Here is a 20,192-nt window from a genome sequence, read left to right as displayed (position 1 = left end):
AATGGGTAATGTGCAGAGACTCTGATGCCTCTGGCTTTTATTTTTGATTGTTTCTTTTATTTGTTGCTTTGTTTTTTGTGTGGTTTTTGTGGTTTTTTTTCTCTTTTTTTTTTTTTTATTTTTAACCCAGCCTGGGTAAAAGGTTGCTTTAGAAAAAATTAAAAAACCATTTCTAACAATTTTCCAAGTGATCAGAGACTTTCCCAAAAAGAGAGTTAAGACAACAGGTACCATCTACTGTGGACTGGAAGGTTATTTAGGGAAAGAAAGCGTGCACCTTGCTTACAGCTGGTTCTACATCACTTGTGATGTCAGATGGATGCACTGCAAGTCTTCATCTCCTCATCCTCCAGGAAACTTGGAGGAGTCATAAGGAGACTTTAAGGACGTGAGTGAAAAGCAAGAAATGTGCCAGGTTTGTGGTGTGTGCTGTGAAGTAAGAGCATAAATTGGTTACCTGTGTATTTGCTGCCTCACCTTGAAAACTAAAAAATACATATACATACAACTGAGAGCAGCAAGTGTGTTTTCCCGGGAATTTAGGTAGAAAATATGGTCATAGCATCATCTAAAGGACCCTGAGAGTTCACCCAAGTCTATATTTCTTCTTAAACCAGGTTCAACTGTATCTGCTCAATTTCAAAAAGGTGTTTTTCCAACCTGACTTTGGAGACTTACAATAAAAGGAGATTTTGCAACTCCCTAGGCTGCACAACCTATCCCATTGCTTAATCTTATGGTTAGAAATCTTTTCTTGTAATCTAGCTGGAGTTTCCTGCTGCACTTTAAGCCCATAGCTTCTTTTCCAGGCTCTTAGGGAACACGGGGAGTAGATTATTACCTTGATCTTTGCACCAGCCTTTAATCTGCATGAAGTTTTATCTTTCCTTTCCCCACCAGTACCCTTATCTTTTTACAACTAAATAACCCTGATGCTTTCAACATTGTCCAGAAATCCCATTTTCTCCAGCAGTTCCTCTAAGAATATCTGCTGTTATCCCTCAGACTGTCAAACAGTGGTCCATGGCTTTCTCAAACACAGTTTCCAAACCTGTTTTCAACAATTCCAGGTTTTCTCATTTGGCTTTTCACAACAGGATCATAAAGGCAGCTGATGTTCGTCTTGGGATGCACAATAACCTCAAAACCCTCTTCTGAAGAACCAAGCCAATTGCTCTCTACCCAGTACTTCTGGAGTTGATTATTCTTACTGCCCAATTTCTTGCTATATTTTATCTAACTTTTTGCAGACCAATTTCCCAGCTCATCAAGATCTGTCTGAATTCTAGTTGTGTCTCCTGTGTACGTGCAATCCCTCCCAGCCTTATATCTCCTGCAAATTTAATAGGCAGCCTCCCTATTTCATTATCCAGGTCACTAATGGAACCACTGCACAGAAGTGGACTCAGGAGAGATACTCATGTCTCTCCCTCCTGCCCACAACAACAAACCACTGGTTTTGCAGGCTCCCACAGAGCAGCAATCAGTTTTATATCTGGCCTGGGTTGAATCAATGAAATGCTGTTTGCATAGCTGGGTTTCTCTCAATAAACATCAGTCCTCTGGGTTTATCTGCACTGCTAAGTGGGAGACAGCCAGGCAGTGTGTTGAAATCTCCATCCCAAGGATCCACACTGCTTTTAAACTTGGTCTCTAGCTCAGTTTTGTACTGCTTTAAATAGCTCTTTTCAAAACAAAATCTGCTTTAGCCCGGTGCTGCTCCTTGGCCCTTGTTTAACCAGTAGTGCAGATGAGGCCTGTAATAAGCACTGAGTAATTAAAGTAAGTTTTTAGTTCTGTGTGGTGAAAACACAAAGATCCATCTTTTTGAACACAGTCACAGAACTGTCTGCCCGGCTCTACCTCAGGCCTTTGTTGTTCCTGGAAATCCCAGAATCCCAGAATCATCACAGCTGGAAGAGACCTTTATGATCATCTACCCCAACTGTAACCCCAGGATCACCATAATCACCCCCAAAACACAACCCACATCCAGCTGCCTCTGGAACACTTCCAGAGAGAGTGGCTCCACCAGCTCCCTGGGCAACTTATTCCAAGGCCTGACCACTCTTGCAGTGAATTTTTTTTCTAATATCTGATCTGAACCTGCCCTGGGGCACTTTGAGGCCATTTCCTCTCCTCCTTTCACTTGGGACATGTTAGAAGAGCCCGACCCCCCTCCCTGCCCCCTCCTGTCAGGGAGAGAGCAATGAGGTCCCCCCTGAGCCTCCTCTGCTCCAGATAAACCCCCCCAGCTCCCTCAGCTGCTCCTCACAGGACATGTTTTCCAGACCCTTCCCCAGCTTTGTTGCTCTTCTTTGGGTACACTCCACCACTTCAGTGTCCTTTTGGAAGTGAGGGGCCCAGATCTGAACACAGTACTTGAGGAGTGGAGCACTGTGATGTTTTATTTTAAAAATGATGTTTTAGAGTCTCCTGGACTCAGAAGTTGTCCAGTAACGTGGGATGTAACCAGTTGTTTCTACCTGGAAGCAAACTGGGGTAATACAAAATCAATACATTTCTCTATTTATAGAGAATGAACTTCAACTTCTGCCTCCCTGAACAGAGTAGACAGACCACTGATCTGCCCTCCCAGTGAACTCCCTGAAGATGTGAAACTCTGCCTGAGGTCGTGAGTTGTACTTTTCTTGAGGACTGCTGGCTTTTGCCTTGCTTCCTTTCACACATGAACAGGCTGTCAGAGCTGCAGATAACCACCAATCCTGGACCACAGTCTCCAGTAGAGACTCTTGGCTGCCACTTTGGTCACACAAAGGTTTCTGTTCGGGCTCATTTTTTGGACACAGCATCTTCTTCCCTGTGAGGGTGGGAGGCCCTGGCACGGGTTGCCCAGAGAGGATGTGGATGCCCCATCTTTGGTTGTGTTTAAGGCCAGGTTGGACTGAGCTTTGAGGAACCTGGCCTAGTGGGAGGTGCCCCAGCCCGTGGCAGGGGGTTGGAACTGGATGATCTTTAAGGTCCCTTCCAGCCCAAACCATTCTTTGATTCTAGGATCTGCTCTTCACTCAACATTATGGAAGGCAACTGCTGGAAACAGAAGCTGTGCACAGAGAAGAATGCAGCTAGCATATAACATTTCATCTTTTTTTTTTTTTTTTTTTTATTTCCTTATATATGAAACTGAAATGTTAGAAAGTGTAAGATGGAAATTTTGGAAATGACGGAGGTAACTCCCCACCTTCCCATTGCCAGGGAAATCTTGCAAACCCATTTCCAGGAATTACACCTGGAAGACAACCCGCTGCCTGGAGTTCCACGTGGTCAAGGAGTCTGTTGTGGGGAACAGACTGACATACACCCCCACTGACATACACCCCCTGCCTATCCCTTTATAGAAACACACAGAGAGTCCATCAGCCTCCTGGAGCTGGTGAAGGGTCTAGAAGATGTCTTATGAGGAGCAGCTGAGGGAGCTGGGGGTGTATATTCTGGAGAAGAAGAGACACGGGGGGACCTCATTGCTCTCTACAACTCCCTGACTGGAGAGTGCAGTGAGGGGGTTGGGCTCTTCTGCCACATCCCAAGGGAAAGGACAAGAGGAAATGGCCTGAAGTTTTGCCAGGGAGGTTCAGATGAGAGATTAAAAATTTTTTTTCACTGCAAGAGTGGTCAGACATCGGAAAGGGCTGCTCAGGGAGGTGGTGGAGTCCCCATCCCTGGAGGTGTCCAAGGAAGGCCTGGCCGTGGCTCTCAGTGCTCTGGGCTGGGGGACAAGGTGAGGATCAGGCACAGCTTGGACTCGATGGTCTTGGAAGTCTTTTCCAAAGTAAATGATCCTGTGACCCTGTGCCTGTCTCAGGGGCATATCCTGTGATTAGGGAAGCAGCCACGGGAAGGTCAGAGACCACCTTCTGCACTCACAGGGGTTCTGCTGCCTCTTTGTTGGCCCCAAGAAATCACCAGGTTTGCTGAGAGCGTTTCAGCCCCCTCACAAACCGTGTGACACCACCTGGTCCCCAGTGCTCTGTCCCTGCAGGATGCAGAAGGGAATGGGATGAATTGAAACCCTCTGGAATCCACTGGAACTGCCACCAAGGACTCCCTGCCAGACTATATTGATACACCTGCATGTGAGACTTGGGAGTGAGACAAGGAGGGAGTTTTACGAAAAAAAAAATCAATATTAAATTTGTTTTAGTGGGGCTTTACAAGGAGACCTTTTAAAAATTGTATAGAAACAGCACATCATCAGAGTCAATTTGTACTCTGTCCCATCTCTCCTGAGGTCTGCTCCCTGACAAAAACAAGATAGGCAAAAAATGTAAAGTTGACAAAGCAATTAAAATAATGAATGTGCCATGTTTGGGAGCTGGCACCAAAGCTGATAAATAACTACGGAAAAAGCTAAAAATAGTACATATGGTAAATTAAAAAAGTCACATTTTAAGTACCATCCAAAATGAGGTTTTAAAATAACCCCCAAATTATACACTATTTCTGTGCTAAATAAAGAACGAGAATTAATAAACATAAATATCTTCATGCTGTAAAAAGTACTATATAGATAAAGTGATAAATACTGCTTGTAACATACAAATCAATGAACATATATTTTAAATTCAGCCTTACAGGTTCTGCTGACTCTAAGTAAGTTTCTGTTCAACAGTAACTTTATCTGCTTAGCCAACTTCTGCCATCTCCCTCTCCCCTTTTTCAGAGACTTTCCTTTCAATCACTGAAGCTTCCACAACAAATCATTGATGGCTTATAATTGCTTTCCCTCCATTTTCCATGCCTTTTATTCAAGTCTTTTATCTGGAGAGGAACTGAGGGTCAGAAAATGTGATGCAAACCCAAAGTTTGAGTTTGGACAGATCCTATGCCAAATCAAGAGGAAACTCGTGTCTGCCTGAAAGAATTGTGTGGAAAATACCTGGATGCTGGGAATTTATGTCAGCTAGTTCTTTAAAGATTTTAGTTAAATATAATTGTGTATACTTCCACATCTAGTTTAAGCTGCATGTCATCTGGTTTGAGATCACCACATGTACTTTCTCTGAGTAAACAAAGAGGAGGGAAGCTTTGGGAAGGAGATTCATCCAGCTTCTCACAGACCTCGAGCTTCTTCCCTTTAATGAAAGGAAAGGCTTGGTGACCCCAGAATAAGCATAGGTGTCTCCATTTGAAGTGTCTGAAGTCAGATGAACTAAATCCCACTTTGAGTCAACAAATTATAGAGAGAGAGAAGAGACGACTCTTTTCTTCCGCAGGGCAACCCTGAAAATCTCCTTTATATGCCTTTGACAAAATGTCAGTAACAAATTGCAAAGAACACCCTCCATGTGTTTTCTGGAACATTCTGCCATTAGGGAATGCATTCATGTCATACAGGACTTAATAAGAATACCAAGATATTTGGCCTAAGTGTTTTCCACTGGGACCTTTTGAAAACTCTGTGACCAGAATTGGGAAGCTTCAGTCTATGGATTTGTGGGATAGACAAAGGAAACCTGGAGAAACAATGTGATTGATGCCACTTCTACTGGACAGAGAAAACCCCACTGTAATACACCCTCACTAGCAATCAGTCCTACAGTTTTTCCCTCAATATGATGCTCTACAGATTGACAGTGAAAGGTCCATTGAGATGTGAGAAACAGATTAATATTTTAATCACTGCTGCTGCTGGTTATCCTATCAAAGGACTGAGCAGACACAATGTCCAGGGGAATGGGTTTTTTTGTGCAGACATCACATCCCTGGTTTTTAATCTGACAGCCAGTTAAATCATGTCATTTTCTTTTCCTCTTAGTGGGTTTAAACCAAAGCAAAAAAATGAAACAAATATAGAGGTCTAACAGGCTTAAGAGTATGTTTCTCACAGAAAAATGAGCAAACCAAAAAAAATCAGTATCTTCCTGCCCCAAACAGTCCCAGATGTTGGTCAGCTCCCAGTGCCAATTATGTTTCCAAGTAAATTAACTTGAGCTTTGGCCAAATATAAGATTATTTCCTTCTTCTCCATCATTACTTCACACCTCTTCATCTACTGCATATTCCAAACCCAACTGTTTCACAGAAGTATTTCCAAGCCAACATGAATCCTTGCTGGGCTTTCAGCTTTTGGCTCTTTCTAAATCCTTTGGACAAGTCCAGAACTGTAAATTAAAGTTTCCAAAGATCCTTTCCAACACGGGTACCAGGGGCTGACTGTAAGGTTTGTACTATGAGGTAAGTCTCATTCATCACCCCTATTTCAGCATTTGGGGTGTTCTGGTTCTGGTTCATCATCCAGCTAATCCAGGTGATGCTTTTATCATGACAGCATCATCTGGGATCTTTGCAGGAATATTCTTGCTCCATTCTTCTGGTTCAACAGCATCTTGCCCTGGAATTTCTTCTCCTTCCAGACCTGGTCATTTGGGACCTCAGTCCAGGTGGTTTGAGGGACAAATCCTATATCTTAGCACAGTCTCCCAACTAGCAACAGTTTGATAGGCTAACACTTCAAAACTACTGTCGGATTAAAGAGCAGAGAATAAACTGGTTCTTCTGATCAGAAATATCAGGGTTTTCAATATCTACCTGCATGTTTTGCAAGCTTCTTGTCATATTTGCCAGTCTTTGGTTACTTGTGGTGGAAAGTCAGGTTAAGAGCTGAGAAAATACAGACCAGTTACATCAGTTGTGTGTCAATGAACAGTATGGCATCATTTAATCAGAAATACACATGTTAAAATCTATTTTGACTTGTTGATCAGCAAAGTGAGGTCATTATTATTTCTTCCACTCATGTGGAACTCACTTACGATGTGAAATAAGATGACCTCACTACCACTCTCTGATTTCCTGACTAGTGAAAGCTAAAAGCAGATCTTGTTTGGGCAACCGGGCATAGAAAGAGTTCAGATGGGAAAGACAAACTGTCCTGCCAATGGCCTAAAATGTCATACAAGTTTTACTGGAGTCTTTTTCCCCTCTCTGACTTCGGAGACATCTTGGTGCCAATCTAATACATTTCTTCTCAGAGAGTTGCACATTAGTTCTACCACTGTCTGGTTTCAGTTGTTGTAAACATATATTTTGGGCCAACTCTTCCAATTTTAAACTTCCATAAAATAATAGAATTGAGGTTGGGAGGATCCTCTGGAGGTCACCTAGTCCAACCTCCTTCTCAAAGCAAGTTTAATTGCATCAAGTTGCTCAGGGACATGTCTAGAAGGATTCCATGCATGGAGATCCCACAGTCCCCCTGGGCTCCAGTTCCAATATTTGACCATGATCTCATGAGCTTTTTTTCCCCATGTCAAAACTTCTCCCACTCTGCAGCTTCAAGAAGAGCTTGGTTGCATTTTCTCTGGATCTTCTGATGAAACAGTTGTAGATGGCAATAAAGTCTCTCCTGAGCCTTCTTTTCTTAGGGCTGACAGCCTGTTATTGTACATAAGCACTTTCTCAGCCCTTCCTGAACCAGGAAATCCTGTTTCCTAACCTTCATTTTCCTGCCTCCAGCACACTCCATGCTTCTCTAGGAGTTGGATTTTCCCTGTTCCGAGATCAAATTTTCCCAGGCTGGCCAACCACTGCACAATGTGTGTCACAGTGACCTTTTACAGACTCTGCCACCTAAATTTTATTTATTCTAATCCCACGGATTCCTCCTTAAGCAGTAGACTGACCCGAATGCAGCAAGAGCTCGGCAGTGTTTGTTTTTTATCAGAAAACACTTAAATCTCAATTTTTACACCTCTTCCAAGAGCCCTGCCAATACACATTCTGTGTTTGGTTATTTGGAGTTTTGTTTGTTTCTTATATTTGAAGGACGAAGGACCCATAAAGTATTTCTGCATTTGTCCTACATTTTCAGAAAAAAAAAAAAGGAAAGAAAAGAAGAGAAAGTTTTGCCTAATTATGCCTGTAGAACACTATAGGCATAACAACTAAACAGTGTGACATTGGATCTTTTCTTGCCCTTTGTCTTGGCTGAAGAGCAGACTGCAGTGGAGAACCTCTCTTATTTTTTTCCACACATTAATCATATTTGTGGTTTGAAACATCCCAGGCAAGTGCTGTCTTCAGGACTCAAAATATTTAAAGAGGAAATGATATTTAAAGATGAAGTGCCCCTGTCTTACACAGGGGCAGCAGAAGTTTTAACAGTTTCTTCCCTTGCAAAGCAAACTGAACAGTGCAAGAGGCAGCAAGTTTTCATTTTATAATATGCCAGGGTTGTGCTTGTAATAAAAATATGCACAATATGACCAACAGAGTTAATTAGTTTTCCTGCTGGTGACTTAAACACCAAACAAAACAGCGTTGCTGTGTAAAGGACTGTCTAAAATGCACTGCATTGACTTGTTCCCAGCAGAGACTTACTGCTTGTAAAATACAATCTGCAAAGAATGCAGCCTTCCCCTTTTGTCTTTCTCCTCACTGGTGCTTGAAAACTGAGTTTGCCTTTCTGCTTAAATAGCAGACTTTTAGCAAAGTTATTTTGCAAACAGGGCTGTGATTGATGGAAAAAGTCTGTTGATGAAGTTTTTATGGCTCTATACCTGCAGCTACAGCACCTGCTACTTATGGTGGCAGAAGAGATGTTAAAGGCAGAGGTCTTTTATTTATTCTCCTCCTCACCCTAATTTAAGACCTCTTCTTCTGTCAACTGCTTCTCTCTGCCAACAATGAATCAAACAAGAACTTCCCTGGGATGTGGAAAGTGTATCTGCACAGCAGTGTGTGCATTTGAGCATCTCTGCAGCAGGTTTGTTTCACTGCAGAGCAGCTCTGAGTAAAACAGCTCTTTATTTCCCAATCCTTTCAAGAATGAAAGGTAACAGAGCATTTTGTCAGAAAAAAAGCTGGGGGGGTGTGTGTCTTATATTAAATATGTCCTGAGGTCTTGCATTTATTTAAAGATATCACACATGGCTTCTGGAAACTGAGCCCTCAGTGTGATCCCTGCCTCACTCACCACGCAGGACTGATACAGAAGATCAGCTTTGTAAGCCACAGTTCATGCCACACCTCCAAATGCCTTTGCTCTTGTTGTCCCATCACTGAGGTGCTCCAAAAGGTAGCTGTGCAATAAACAGCTTTGTATGTGAGAGAACTGCATATCAGAGAAGAGTATTTTTAGCTGAGGATGTTTATTTTGCTGGTGATGTAAACGCAGGGAAAAATGTTGGTAGCAAAGCCCCAGGAAGAAACACTGCAGCTCTGTGCATGGGAAGTAACTCGAGAGGGCCAGCAGCACCACCTGGTGTTCTCTCCAAGCCCCCAGAGAAGAGCTTGGTCCCCACTCACACCAGTCCTCTATAACTCCGACCTGTTTAACCCTCTGAGTGCCACAGAAATGTAGGAACCGTGATGCGAAAATCTCCAGCTCATTTACACTCAAAAGGTAGGCTAAAGGTAGCTGGGGTTGCACGGCTACAGTCATGGAAGTAACAGAGTTAGGAGGCAGTAGTCCCAAGACATAAATCACAGAATCACAGGATGGTTTGAATTGGAAGGGGCCTTAAAGATCACCCAGTTCCACCCCCTGCCATGGGCAGGGACACCTTCCACTAGACTGAGCAACCACAGGTTGCTCTGAGCCCCCTCCAATCTGACCTTGAGCACTTGCAGGGATGGGGAGTCCTCAACTTCTCTGGGCAAATGAAGCAAAGACTCCAGCTCTTAGCTTGGGATGTGGATAATAAATCCTACATCAGTTTAAGCACACCCATCAATGGACATGTGTGTTTTAGCCTCTCCTGCCTTGAGTACCTGCAGAGTTAGTTCACCTGCTGGAAGAGTGGGTTGGGTGAGGCTGTGCCTGTCCACAGGGTCCTGTTCAGACACACCCTCAGGCCTTCTCTCTCTCTCAACCAGCTCTGAAAACAAGCCTGAGGCACTTTTGGAAACCGCTGGAACAATATTTTCCTTGTCTGTTAAACTAGGATTGCATTGTGCAACTGGCAGTGCTACCTTTGATGGGACATCCTGCTTAAAAACTGTATCCAAACCTTGGTAAGCCCAAATCCAAACCTCAGATGTAAGACAAATAAGTACTTTTTTCAGTGTACATGAAAATAAATATGCATGGCTATTTACAAAGAGCATTTGGCCCTTGTGTTTAAAGATAACTGGATTTCTTTGTGACTCAGAGAAGGAGAAAGATAACCTGATATTCAATTCAAATTTCCTCTTGTCACTTCCTCAGCAAGTAGTGCTCGAGTGGGTCAATACTCCAGCCATAAATAAGCTTATTCACAAGCAAATGTTTGTTTATAAGTCATTATGTTCCTTCACACATGAATACTCAAGCCAAAAAGGCAGGAACTTAGATAAAAACATGTCAAGGATGGGTATATAAATACTTGCCTCCAGCTGCAACAGGGCTCGTGCAGCTGGTCCTCTAAAACACGACTCAGTACATATCCTAAACAAACCAAACCTCAAAAGATGCTCCACTTCCATTGTGAGTTTTGAAATTATTTGTAAGCCAGTGCTCTGCAGTAGGTTTTGAACAGTGCAAAAGTTTGGCAGGTGGGAAAAAACAAACCCCACTCTCAGTCCCCTCCGTAGCCTCAGGATCCCCCCCTAGGGTGAACAAATGGCGAGGGATGAAGGGGCAGGGAGAACATCAAGCACTGAGTGTGTTCAAACACCACATTCCAGAGCCACCAGTCAGTGCTGAGGGACTTACTGTGGGGTAGGGGTGTGAGCAGAACACGGTGTATTTCCGAATGATGCCGTTCAGCTTGAGGGGAGGGAGCCAGGACACGAAGACGGTGGAGGCCGAAGCCGCGGCTGCTTTAACACCAGCGGGAGGACCTGGAACTGGAGAAACAAGGTGTGTTAGAGCGGCCCGAGGTGACAGAGTCATCCCAGGGTGACAGAGGAGGAAAGAGGAAAGAGGGGAACGTGCTGCTTTGGTAGCTGGGCCCCCATGGATTGAGATGGACGCTGTGTGAGGGAGCAGCCTCCGCCCTGCTCCGTCAGGGGAGAAGGTTTGGAGCGCTGTGCCCCCCGTCTGAAGAGAGAGAGGCTCTGCTTCAGAGGGCCCCAAAGAAGAAGCTGCCACTGATGGTTAAACTTTTGAGCAGTTTCCCTCTCAACCTGCATAGAATCATAGAATAAACCCTAGAATGGTTTGGATTGGAAGGGACCTCCAAGATCATCGAGTTCCACCCCCTGCCATGGGCAGGGACACCTTCCACCAGCCCAGGGTGCTCCAAGCCCCCATCCAACCTGGCCTTGGACACTTCCAGGGATCCAGGGCCAGCCACAGCTTCCCTGGGCAACCTGTGCCAGGGCCTGCCCACCCTCACAGGTAGATCTAACCTCAGCTTCCCCTCTTTCAGTTCGAACCCAAATGCACATTGGCTGGGGTCAGTGAAATTGCCAGGCAACATAAGGCTACAAATTGTCAACTCCGAACACGTAACTCATGCCAAATTATTATTCACTGTATAAATAATACACATGTGAACAGTTTAATGGCCAGGCACAGCTAGAGCTGTGACTTTAATGAAGTGCAGTGTAAATGAGCAGTCAGCGCTCCCTGACACGACCCAGGTCTAGCAAGTGCTGCGATGTGTGAGGAGACATCAGGGCACGGAGTGTCCTTGTCCCTTGTCCTGCCCTCCACAGCTCAGACCTCTATCTGGCACTTCAGTCTGTGAACACATATCTATTTCTCTAATTACAGCAGCTATCCATGTAAGCCACCAGAAACTGTCACAGAGGAAGAGGGGGGGGGAATCCTGTCTAAAATCATGTGTAAAAAGCTTCAGCTAGGAAATGCCAAAATCTTGCTACATAATCTCAACTCTATCCCTTTGCACGCTCTCATTTTGAGAAAGGCTTTAATTTCATGAGCATATGTTGTTTTTCAAACACACATTACAGTGTACAATGTCCTCCAACTTTGGAAACACTGTTATAATAATTTGCAGAAATCTAGATTTTTCCTGTGTGCAAGAATAGCACATTATACACAAGCTTGTACTTAAACAAAATAACAAGGGCTACATTTAACACCAGAATAAATGGTTTTGAAGTTTCCTGAAAAACACACCTTTCATCAAAATATTTGAGAACATTTTAAAAACTAATAAATGATTTGAAATATACTTTAACACTGCACGTGGTCAATATTCATGTCAAATGATTAAAATAGGCATTTTGTGTTGGAAATTACTACATATGGTATGAAAGGCAAAATGAAACTCTTTGGTGGACTCTGTTCTGTACAGAACTTTGGTGTCATGAGGAATCCACTATTTTGGTCTAATTTCGACCAAGATGTTAAAATTTCCATTAAATTAAAATTGCATGGCTTGGCCAGCCTTCTTTAGTTTAACAGAAAACAGTTACTGTGCAGCACAGATGCAAACCCCTTGTCCATAAAGCCAATCTTCATAGGTGGATTCTAATTCTTTGTTTTACCTCATTTAAGTGTGTAGATATTATGGTGCTACAAAACTTTGCCTACAGAGAGAAGACAGACACACTTGGGTCTAAATTTTCCTGGCTTTGTGGCAAGTTGTAAAAATAATATAAGGAAGACTTCAATTTTATATCTGCACAGGTGCTACTGGAAGATGAAAAAAAACCCACAAAAACATGACAGGCACCACTCAGTGCAACATCTCTGAATATGTATTTTCTATTTATAGTGTGCTGAGAAAGCTAATTAGGCATCAAGTGAGAACGTCATGATGATAATTGCATGCAAACCCAGCCCCTTGCTGCAAAGGGGCTAATTCAGTTAGCAGTTCTATCCATTGCAGGGTAAATATTGATGCTTGACAGCATTCAACTTGTTATTTATACCCAGCTCGTTAGAAATGCTATTTGCTCCCGCTGCTGAAGAGTGAAAGCTGGCTCTCCAGGGTAATTACCTAAGCCACAGGAGGATTCCTTTATGGTTAGCAATGTTTTCTGGAAATCACTGCAAATGGATGTATGAGGTTAAGGTAATTTATTGTTAAATTAGGGTGTGATCTATAGGGACAGGTTCTGATGGTAATTGGTCATGGCTGTCAAGTGTTGAGGGATTAACTCAGAATTCATCAAGCATTTTCCAGTCAACAGACATACATGGAAAACATCTCTTGTCACTGCTGTGTTGCTATCTGGTAGGGGACCAGCAGAAAGAAATTCGGGAAACTCAAATTTCTAATCCAAGGACCCCTCCTCAGTGTGTGGGGGTTGGGATCAGGCAAGAGGTGCCAAAATTATTCGGAATGTTCATTTATTAGTCCTCTTCCTGATGCGTTGTCTTTGTTTGCTGGGTTGTGCACATGGAAACCACTGCGTGTCATTCCACTGTGTGTGTGTGTGTGGAAGTGTTCAGGTTTCCTGAGGTTTCTGGAGCCTCCCAGACCACCCCTGTCCTCTGTCTAGAGGGTAAAGTCACTGGTCAAACTCACCCCCTGTGCCTAAACAAGGCTATTATGAGACAGCTCAACATTAACTTAAAATTTCTTACTAAAACTGGGTTTCTTGGGGAAGTTCTGGTCAGGGAGTGCTGCGCCTGCCTCATCTTGGAGAGAAAAAAAGACCTGAGTCTTGCTCACCTACCTTAAGGTATTTCCCCTCATTGCCATTGCATCCTGCAGCCTGTCTGGCTTCAGTCATTATGAGGCAGCAGCATCAAGAGATCGAATTCTCCATGGACCTTTTTTTTTAGCACACTGATTCCCACAGATCCCAGCTGAATGTACACAATGCCACGGTTTCTTTTATTTTTTCCGTGGTCACTGGGGGTAAAACAGTGCTAAGAAGCCAGAGGACAACCCGGGCTGAGCACAGAGAAGCAGAGCGCTGCTTCTAGACAACTTTTCAGCCTTCCAGGGAGCAGATTTGGCAAATTTAAGATCAAAGATGGCCTCATTCTCCAGCTAGCAAGCCTTTGAAAGCCACGGAAATAGCGTGCTGCTTTCATGTGGAGGAGAACACTTTGTATTCCTGACAGTGCAAGTGAAATGCTAACGCGGAGAAGGCAATTATACTGATACAGAGAGGCTGGGAAACGGCATTTAGATGCGCCAGATAATGGGGAGGAGCTCCAGGAACTTTCTCATTCCCCTTTTCCTAAGCAGAGAGATTAACACCATTTTTCTTCGCAGTGCTGAACAGCAGGGAGGCAAATGCACAGGAGCGTGGTGCGTTTAACAGTGATATCACCCATACATCAGAAGACTCAACCCTGTTCTCTAACAGCTTTTTAATTCTGCACAGCACAGGACTATCCTGCTGCCAGCTTCACTTAGAAAAATCAAAATAAAATAAGCTCCTGACTGCTGCCTGTTTGTTTAAATACATGTCCCACCTACAGTGCAGACGTAAACCAGCCTAAATACAGTCGCATGTGCTGCCCACCCCTCATTCAGGCTGGAGTGGCCTCATATTTAGCACACCATCTCCAGCAAATCCTGCCAGTTTCACAAGGGGAACGTTTATTATTCTACACTTTTTTTTCCCCCCTAGTCAAAAAGATAAAATCGGAGTTCTTTCACACTAGAAAAAAATACATTAAGGGGTCATTAAGGGCTGCTTTCCATCACAGAGCCCAGCCATCCTCATCAGCCCAAGCAGAGCTCAGCTCCAAACAGTACTGAACATGTACTTGTTTTGATTTATGTTTATTCACTTTAAAATAATCATAAAGCTTTTTTTAGATGGTATCTGTACATCCATCTCCCTCATGCCAATCACCAGGAAGCTTGGTGCCCAGAGAGAGAGAAAGGAGAGGAGGAAAATCTCTCTGGATTCAGGCAGCTTCACAGTGAGGCTGACAGAGGGGTTTAATGCTATTCCTCCTTCCTCCCTGCAGCTGGTCCCTGCTGCTCCCTTCCTGCAGCTTTCCCCTTGCTCTGAATTCCAGAGAGCTGGAAGAACAGCACTGCTGCACCCAGCGAAGCCTTCTGTGAATGCAAACAGCTTTCTGTGCATAGTAATGCGTTGTCTCAAGAGAAAATTCCCGACTGCAGGAAGCTTTCCCTGGGCAGGCTCTGGGGGCTGTGTCCTGCCCTGGCCACTTCTGCTCAAGGTCAGGGGTGATGCTCCCAGCCAAGGTCACGTTTTGGCCTTGTTTGGGGAACAAATTAATAGTTTCAACTATATTTTGCTCATATTGCATCTGCAGCACAGAAACAGAGAGGGAATTCGTCACACAACGCTCCCTCTCGCTGCAAAATGGAGCAGCTTCTGAAACCTCGTTTTGAACACAGCGAGGAAAAGAATTTGAAGAACTACTTTAATTTTTAATGATTCAGTAAATCAAGTCTTCAGGTGAAGGGGATGAGCAGCGTATTAGAAGCTGTAAAGTGGAAAGGGTAAGGGGCAAAACCACCATGAATTCTTAGAAATTGCACATTTCTGCTGGGTTTATTTTTCTCCAAAAGAAAATAACTCCAAAAGGAGCAGTTCCTTTTTCTGAAGGCCAAGGGGAGAAGAAAAGCCAGACAAAACCCAGAAATATGATCACACTGAAAGAAAAGTTCGTTTTTTTGAAAGCTCATTTCCTATTATTTGCTCGAGCTGTTCCCATTTCCCAAGCTGTTCAGCGGCAGTGTCTGACCTCTGGTGTCTGAAATCAGTATCAAACATTACAAGACTTCGAATTTCATCCAGGCTGACTGCATCGCTCCCCGGGTTACCCTTATTTTGCCCCACTGGAGATTTCAAGCCTGCTAAAGAAATTTTGGGGCTGATGCTTTTAGCTGAAGACCAACGGAGGAGTCACAGGGGAGGCCACGATCTGCCTTTCCACAGCAGCAGTGGAACGTTGACATTACAAAGAAAAGTTTCCCCTCGTGTAAAAGAAATTAAAAAAAAAGAGCAAGGAATTAATGATGTGATATGGCCCCATAGCAATAATGATGTGGAGGGCTTGGCAGCCACTTGAAAATATCTCAAATTTACAGATTTTATTAGAGGAGGGTGGAATATCTGCTGTCATAATTTTAGCCAGAGAAGGTCTGGGAGCAGAGATATCAGGTTTCTACTTCTAAGCTCTGTTAAGATTGCAATTCATTTATTTCACCTGCCAAGAGAGTGTTTAAATTCACTTCAGGGCAGGATCTTGTAGGTGCACTGAAATTAGTCCTGCTGAATAATCCTCTACAGGAGACTTTTCCTTAGAAAATTACAGAAGAAATGTCCATTCTTTTAATTAATAAAGTACCTGTTTCATGCATATAGCTTGGCAATGGGAATGCTCTTTTTTCCTCTTTATCTTCTTTAATTTTCCTCTCTAACACAGCCTTAAGTATGTTTAGACTCAGGACTTTGGGGCTGGCTTATGCTTAACTCCAAACCTTTATATATTTCACTCCTAAACTTTACTTGTGAAGCTGAAGCAGAACATGAAGTCATTGTGTTTTCTTTCTGTTTAGTTTTCTGGAGAAAAGGTTTAATGAATGGAACCACTGAGAGGCATCAGAAACTATCTGAAAATGTTAGTCATGCTGCCTCAGGGTGAATTATTGCCGAGCTGCCAGGAGGATTAAAGATGAGAGATGAGCCCTTGCACAGCTGCCAAACACGAGCTGAGGAGATGTGCTTCCCTCATCTGATCTCAGAAAGGGAGGGAGAAAAAGGACCACAAAGAATTAGGGAGAAGGAAACTAGGAACAGGTGGGTTAAGAGGAAAAAAAAAAAAAAAAAGGAGAAAAAAAAGAGAAAAAAAATAGGAAAAAAATGAAAAAGAGTGTTTGAGGTTTGTGATGTTTGAGAACTGTCCCAGGAGATGGATGTGTGTCAGGAGAGAGAGCAATGGGCACGGTAACCCTTCAGACAGGAAATACTATTAGAAAGCAGCAAGTGATCCATCACTTTCCCAGGACAGCAGGGCAGAGGGAAGTACTCAAGCCACTTTGCAGCAGAAGAAATTGCCTCATGGTGCCTCCCTAATTGATACAGGCCACTTGGGGAGGCTGTGGAGTCCTCATCAGTGTAGATTTTGGAGGAAATCAATAAATATCAGTCATGGATGAGATGTATCTGATTCTCTTTAGGGCAGGGGAGAGGTGTCAGCAGCCTTTCAGGGTCAGTGCACCATATTTTTGTTGTCCCCAGTGAGAGATGAATGCATTGCTGGCACCACTTCTGCCTTCAGATCAACTCCAGAAGCTGAAGGAACCTCACACAGAGACAAGAGGGTCTCTGCTTTCGGTAGCTTGTAGCTCTCAACAAGCTTTTAACTCAACAGAAACCAATGCCTGGCATTCCCAACGAGCTGCTGTGAATTCTCCAGCATGTGTGCCATGAAATGCTGATCCAGGAGCCAGGAGCTGTCTCTACAGGTTGGCCTTTCAGGCACTTCTGGAAGAATGCGTCCTACTGTCCTCTGACATTGGACTGGCTGGTCAACACCATAGAATCATCAGGGCTGGAAGAGACCTTCAAGATCATCCAGTCCCATCATCAGCCCAGCACCACCATAATCCCCCCTAAACCATGTCCCCAAGGGCCACATCCAGACACTCCTGGCACACCAGGCAGCAGTGCTGCTCACAGGCACAGACCAGAGGGAACATTCTTGGCTGTTCTCAGGGCTCCTCTGACACAGACTGCATGTCCCCAGGACCAGCCTGGCCCCAGTCTGTGTGGGACATTGTCTGCTGCTGGCTTAAGTGCCACTTCCAAAGCTCAGCCTTTGTGTTGAGAGAAAATCCAGGGACAATTCACTACGTTGGGATCCACTTGGCAAAAAATAACTTGAAAGTGCAGCACGTGATCCTGAGGTTCTCTTACTTTTTAGATTTATTCTTTGAAATAAAACCATCTCCTCCCAAGAGCATCTGACTCACGACTCAGGTGCTCCAAAGTAGTTCTTAAAGGACTTTATACTGGGATCAGAACAACCTGACATCCAGTGTTTAAGACATAAAAGTCTAAAGCTGAGCAATTTTTATTTATTGCATCCTCTGGATAAAACTAAGTTGGGGCCAAGTGACCTTACAACATATGTAAATTTTAGAATGAGCCCCTTTAACATTTTATTGAAAAAAATTAATAACATTCATCAAGCAATTTTTTTTTTTTGTTTATTGGCAAAAACCCCACCAAACTTTCATCAGGTCAGTTAATCCACTGGACTTAATCTCTTGGCACTTCTGTAAATCTCATTACAAATTAAAAAAAAAAAAAAGTTGATGAATATATTTATATATTCACGAGTGACCTAAAGTAAGAAAGAAAAATCCATTGACTAATTTCCTTCAAATCATATTGCATAACTCATGGAAGAATTTACCAATCAAACCTTGTCCACGTAACTTCACTGCTAGGGCTTGTGTGCATTTTCATTTCTGCCAAAAAAAAAATCCTTTGTCCGGATTTTCAAAAGTGTTTGGGGATCTAAGGAGATACGTGGACATCTCAGAGGGTTTTCAAGGCATTAAACAGGTCAGGGACAAAACTGCTACTGAATTTGGAATTCTAGTCATTCAGAAATAGATCAGTGTGTGGCATCCTACCGAGGGGACCTGAAGGGATTTTTTACAGTTAAAGTTACAAGAAAGTAATTATGAAATCTCTTGTGTATGTGTCTGTGTATAATTATAAGTTTCTTAAACTTACAGCATTAGGGCTTAAATTTTCCATGCTTTAGTCCATGAACAAAGGTGAGACATTTTTGTTCTTCATTTTGCTTTTGAAGGAAGAGGTATTCAGAGGATTTTATATATATATCTGTATGTACTGAAAATAATACTCTTAGAAGGATATAAGTTATATAAGACAGCCCCAGAATAGTTTCTCCTCCTTCGCCCATTTTTGTAGAATCACAGAGTTGTTTGGATTGGAAGGGACCTCAAAGATAATCCATTTCCACTCCCTGCCATGGGCAGGGACACCTTCCACCAGCCCAGGTTGCTCCAAGCCCCGTCCAACCTGGCCTTGGACACTTCCAGGGATCCAGGGGCAGCCACAGCTTCTCTGGGCAACCTGTGCCAGGGCCTGCCCACCGTCACAGGAAAGAACTGATTCCTAATATCCCATCTAACCCTGTTCTCTGTCAGTTGGAAGCCATTCCCCCTTGTCCTGGCACTCCAGGCTCTGCTAAATAGTTTCTCTCCATCTCTCTTGTCAGCTCCCTTCAGGCACTGGAATGCCACAGTCAGAAGCTTCTCTTGTCCAGCTGAACAATCCCAACCCTCCCAGCCTTTCCTCCCAGCAGAGCGGCTCCATCCCTCGGATCATCCTGGGGCCTCCTCTGGACTCACTCCAACAGGCTGATGTTCTTTTGCTCAGGACCCTAGAGCTGGATTTTCAGGCACTTTGAAAGAATTAACTCAAACTCTCAACATTCTCAAATAAGACCCTGAAGTATTTTGAAAAAAAAAATTAAAATGAAATACAAACTTCCCAAGATTATCAGTGCTAGCTACCTCAACTGGAGTCCAAAGCCGTGGGCACAAACACCTCACCCCGTGCTCCCAACTCCAGACCTCCAGACAGAAACCTCCCTTTGCATGTTTGTGTACAGTGTTTGCCTGAGACACACCAACATTTCCTGGAAGGGAGGGGATGGGAAGGGCTTTCCTCCTTACCATCTTCCTTAGTGCGGGTGAAAATCTGTTCGCTCCTCACCCCGTCCCCGGCTCGGGTAAACGCCAACACCTGGATGCTGTAGTTGGTGTATTTTTCCAGGCCATCCAGCTCCAGGGATGGCTGTGTGGTGGTGACATTCTTTATCTCTCCCAGCTCTGTAAAAGAGAAAAAGGGAATTGAGTTATTGCCAAGCTCAGTTTTCTCCGAGCTATTGACACTGTGGAAATCTCGGGGATTAAAGTGTGTCCCAGACAAGTAACGCTTCATTATTATAAGACAGCACTGAATTGTAATGAATTAACATAAATTCCTTGGTGTCCTGGCTTCTTGTCTTTCAAAACAGACCCAGTTTTCATTTTCAAACTCTATTTTTGCCATTTTTTTCTAAAAAATACAGTGCAGAGAATTGAAAAATTTCTCCAAGTAATAAGATTTTTCATAAAGAATAGATAACAAGAAGAGATTATTGCAAAACATTCCCTAAAGAAAAAATGAGAAAGTCAAGTTATCTTTATAAAGGTTCTCTTGTTTTGAGAAAGACCATTTCTCATAAGAAAATTGAAAAGTTCCCGTTATTTTAAAATATGTAGCAAGTGCTGCTGCAAAGCACTTGATGGCAGTAATACAGGCTAACAAGAGATTTAAACACAGGAAAATCAGATTTACTTGCAGAAAGA

At 43.4% G+C, this 20,192-nt stretch overlaps 1 protein-coding gene across 1 annotated transcript in view; it reads right to left on the bottom strand.

Moving 5' to 3' along the window:
* The window catches only part of DSCAM (DS cell adhesion molecule), a 442,603-nt gene that overhangs the window by 61,665 nt on the left and 360,746 nt on the right, over positions 1-20,192 (bottom strand). Inside the window, 2 exon segments of the mRNA XM_050332764.1 lie at positions 10,655-10,788; positions 19,515-19,670. Coding sequence (XP_050188721.1) covers positions 10,655-10,788; positions 19,515-19,670 — 290 coding nt within the window.

This window comes from Myiozetetes cayanensis, unplaced genomic scaffold (assembly GCF_022539395.1).
Source record: "Myiozetetes cayanensis isolate MyiCay16 unplaced genomic scaffold, myiCay2020 scf5-8, whole genome shotgun sequence".
Lineage (NCBI taxonomy): Eukaryota > Metazoa > Chordata > Aves > Passeriformes > Tyrannidae > Myiozetetes > Myiozetetes cayanensis.
The sequence above is the reverse complement of the archived record's forward strand: the minus strand, read 5'-3'. Positions and strand labels throughout refer to the sequence as shown.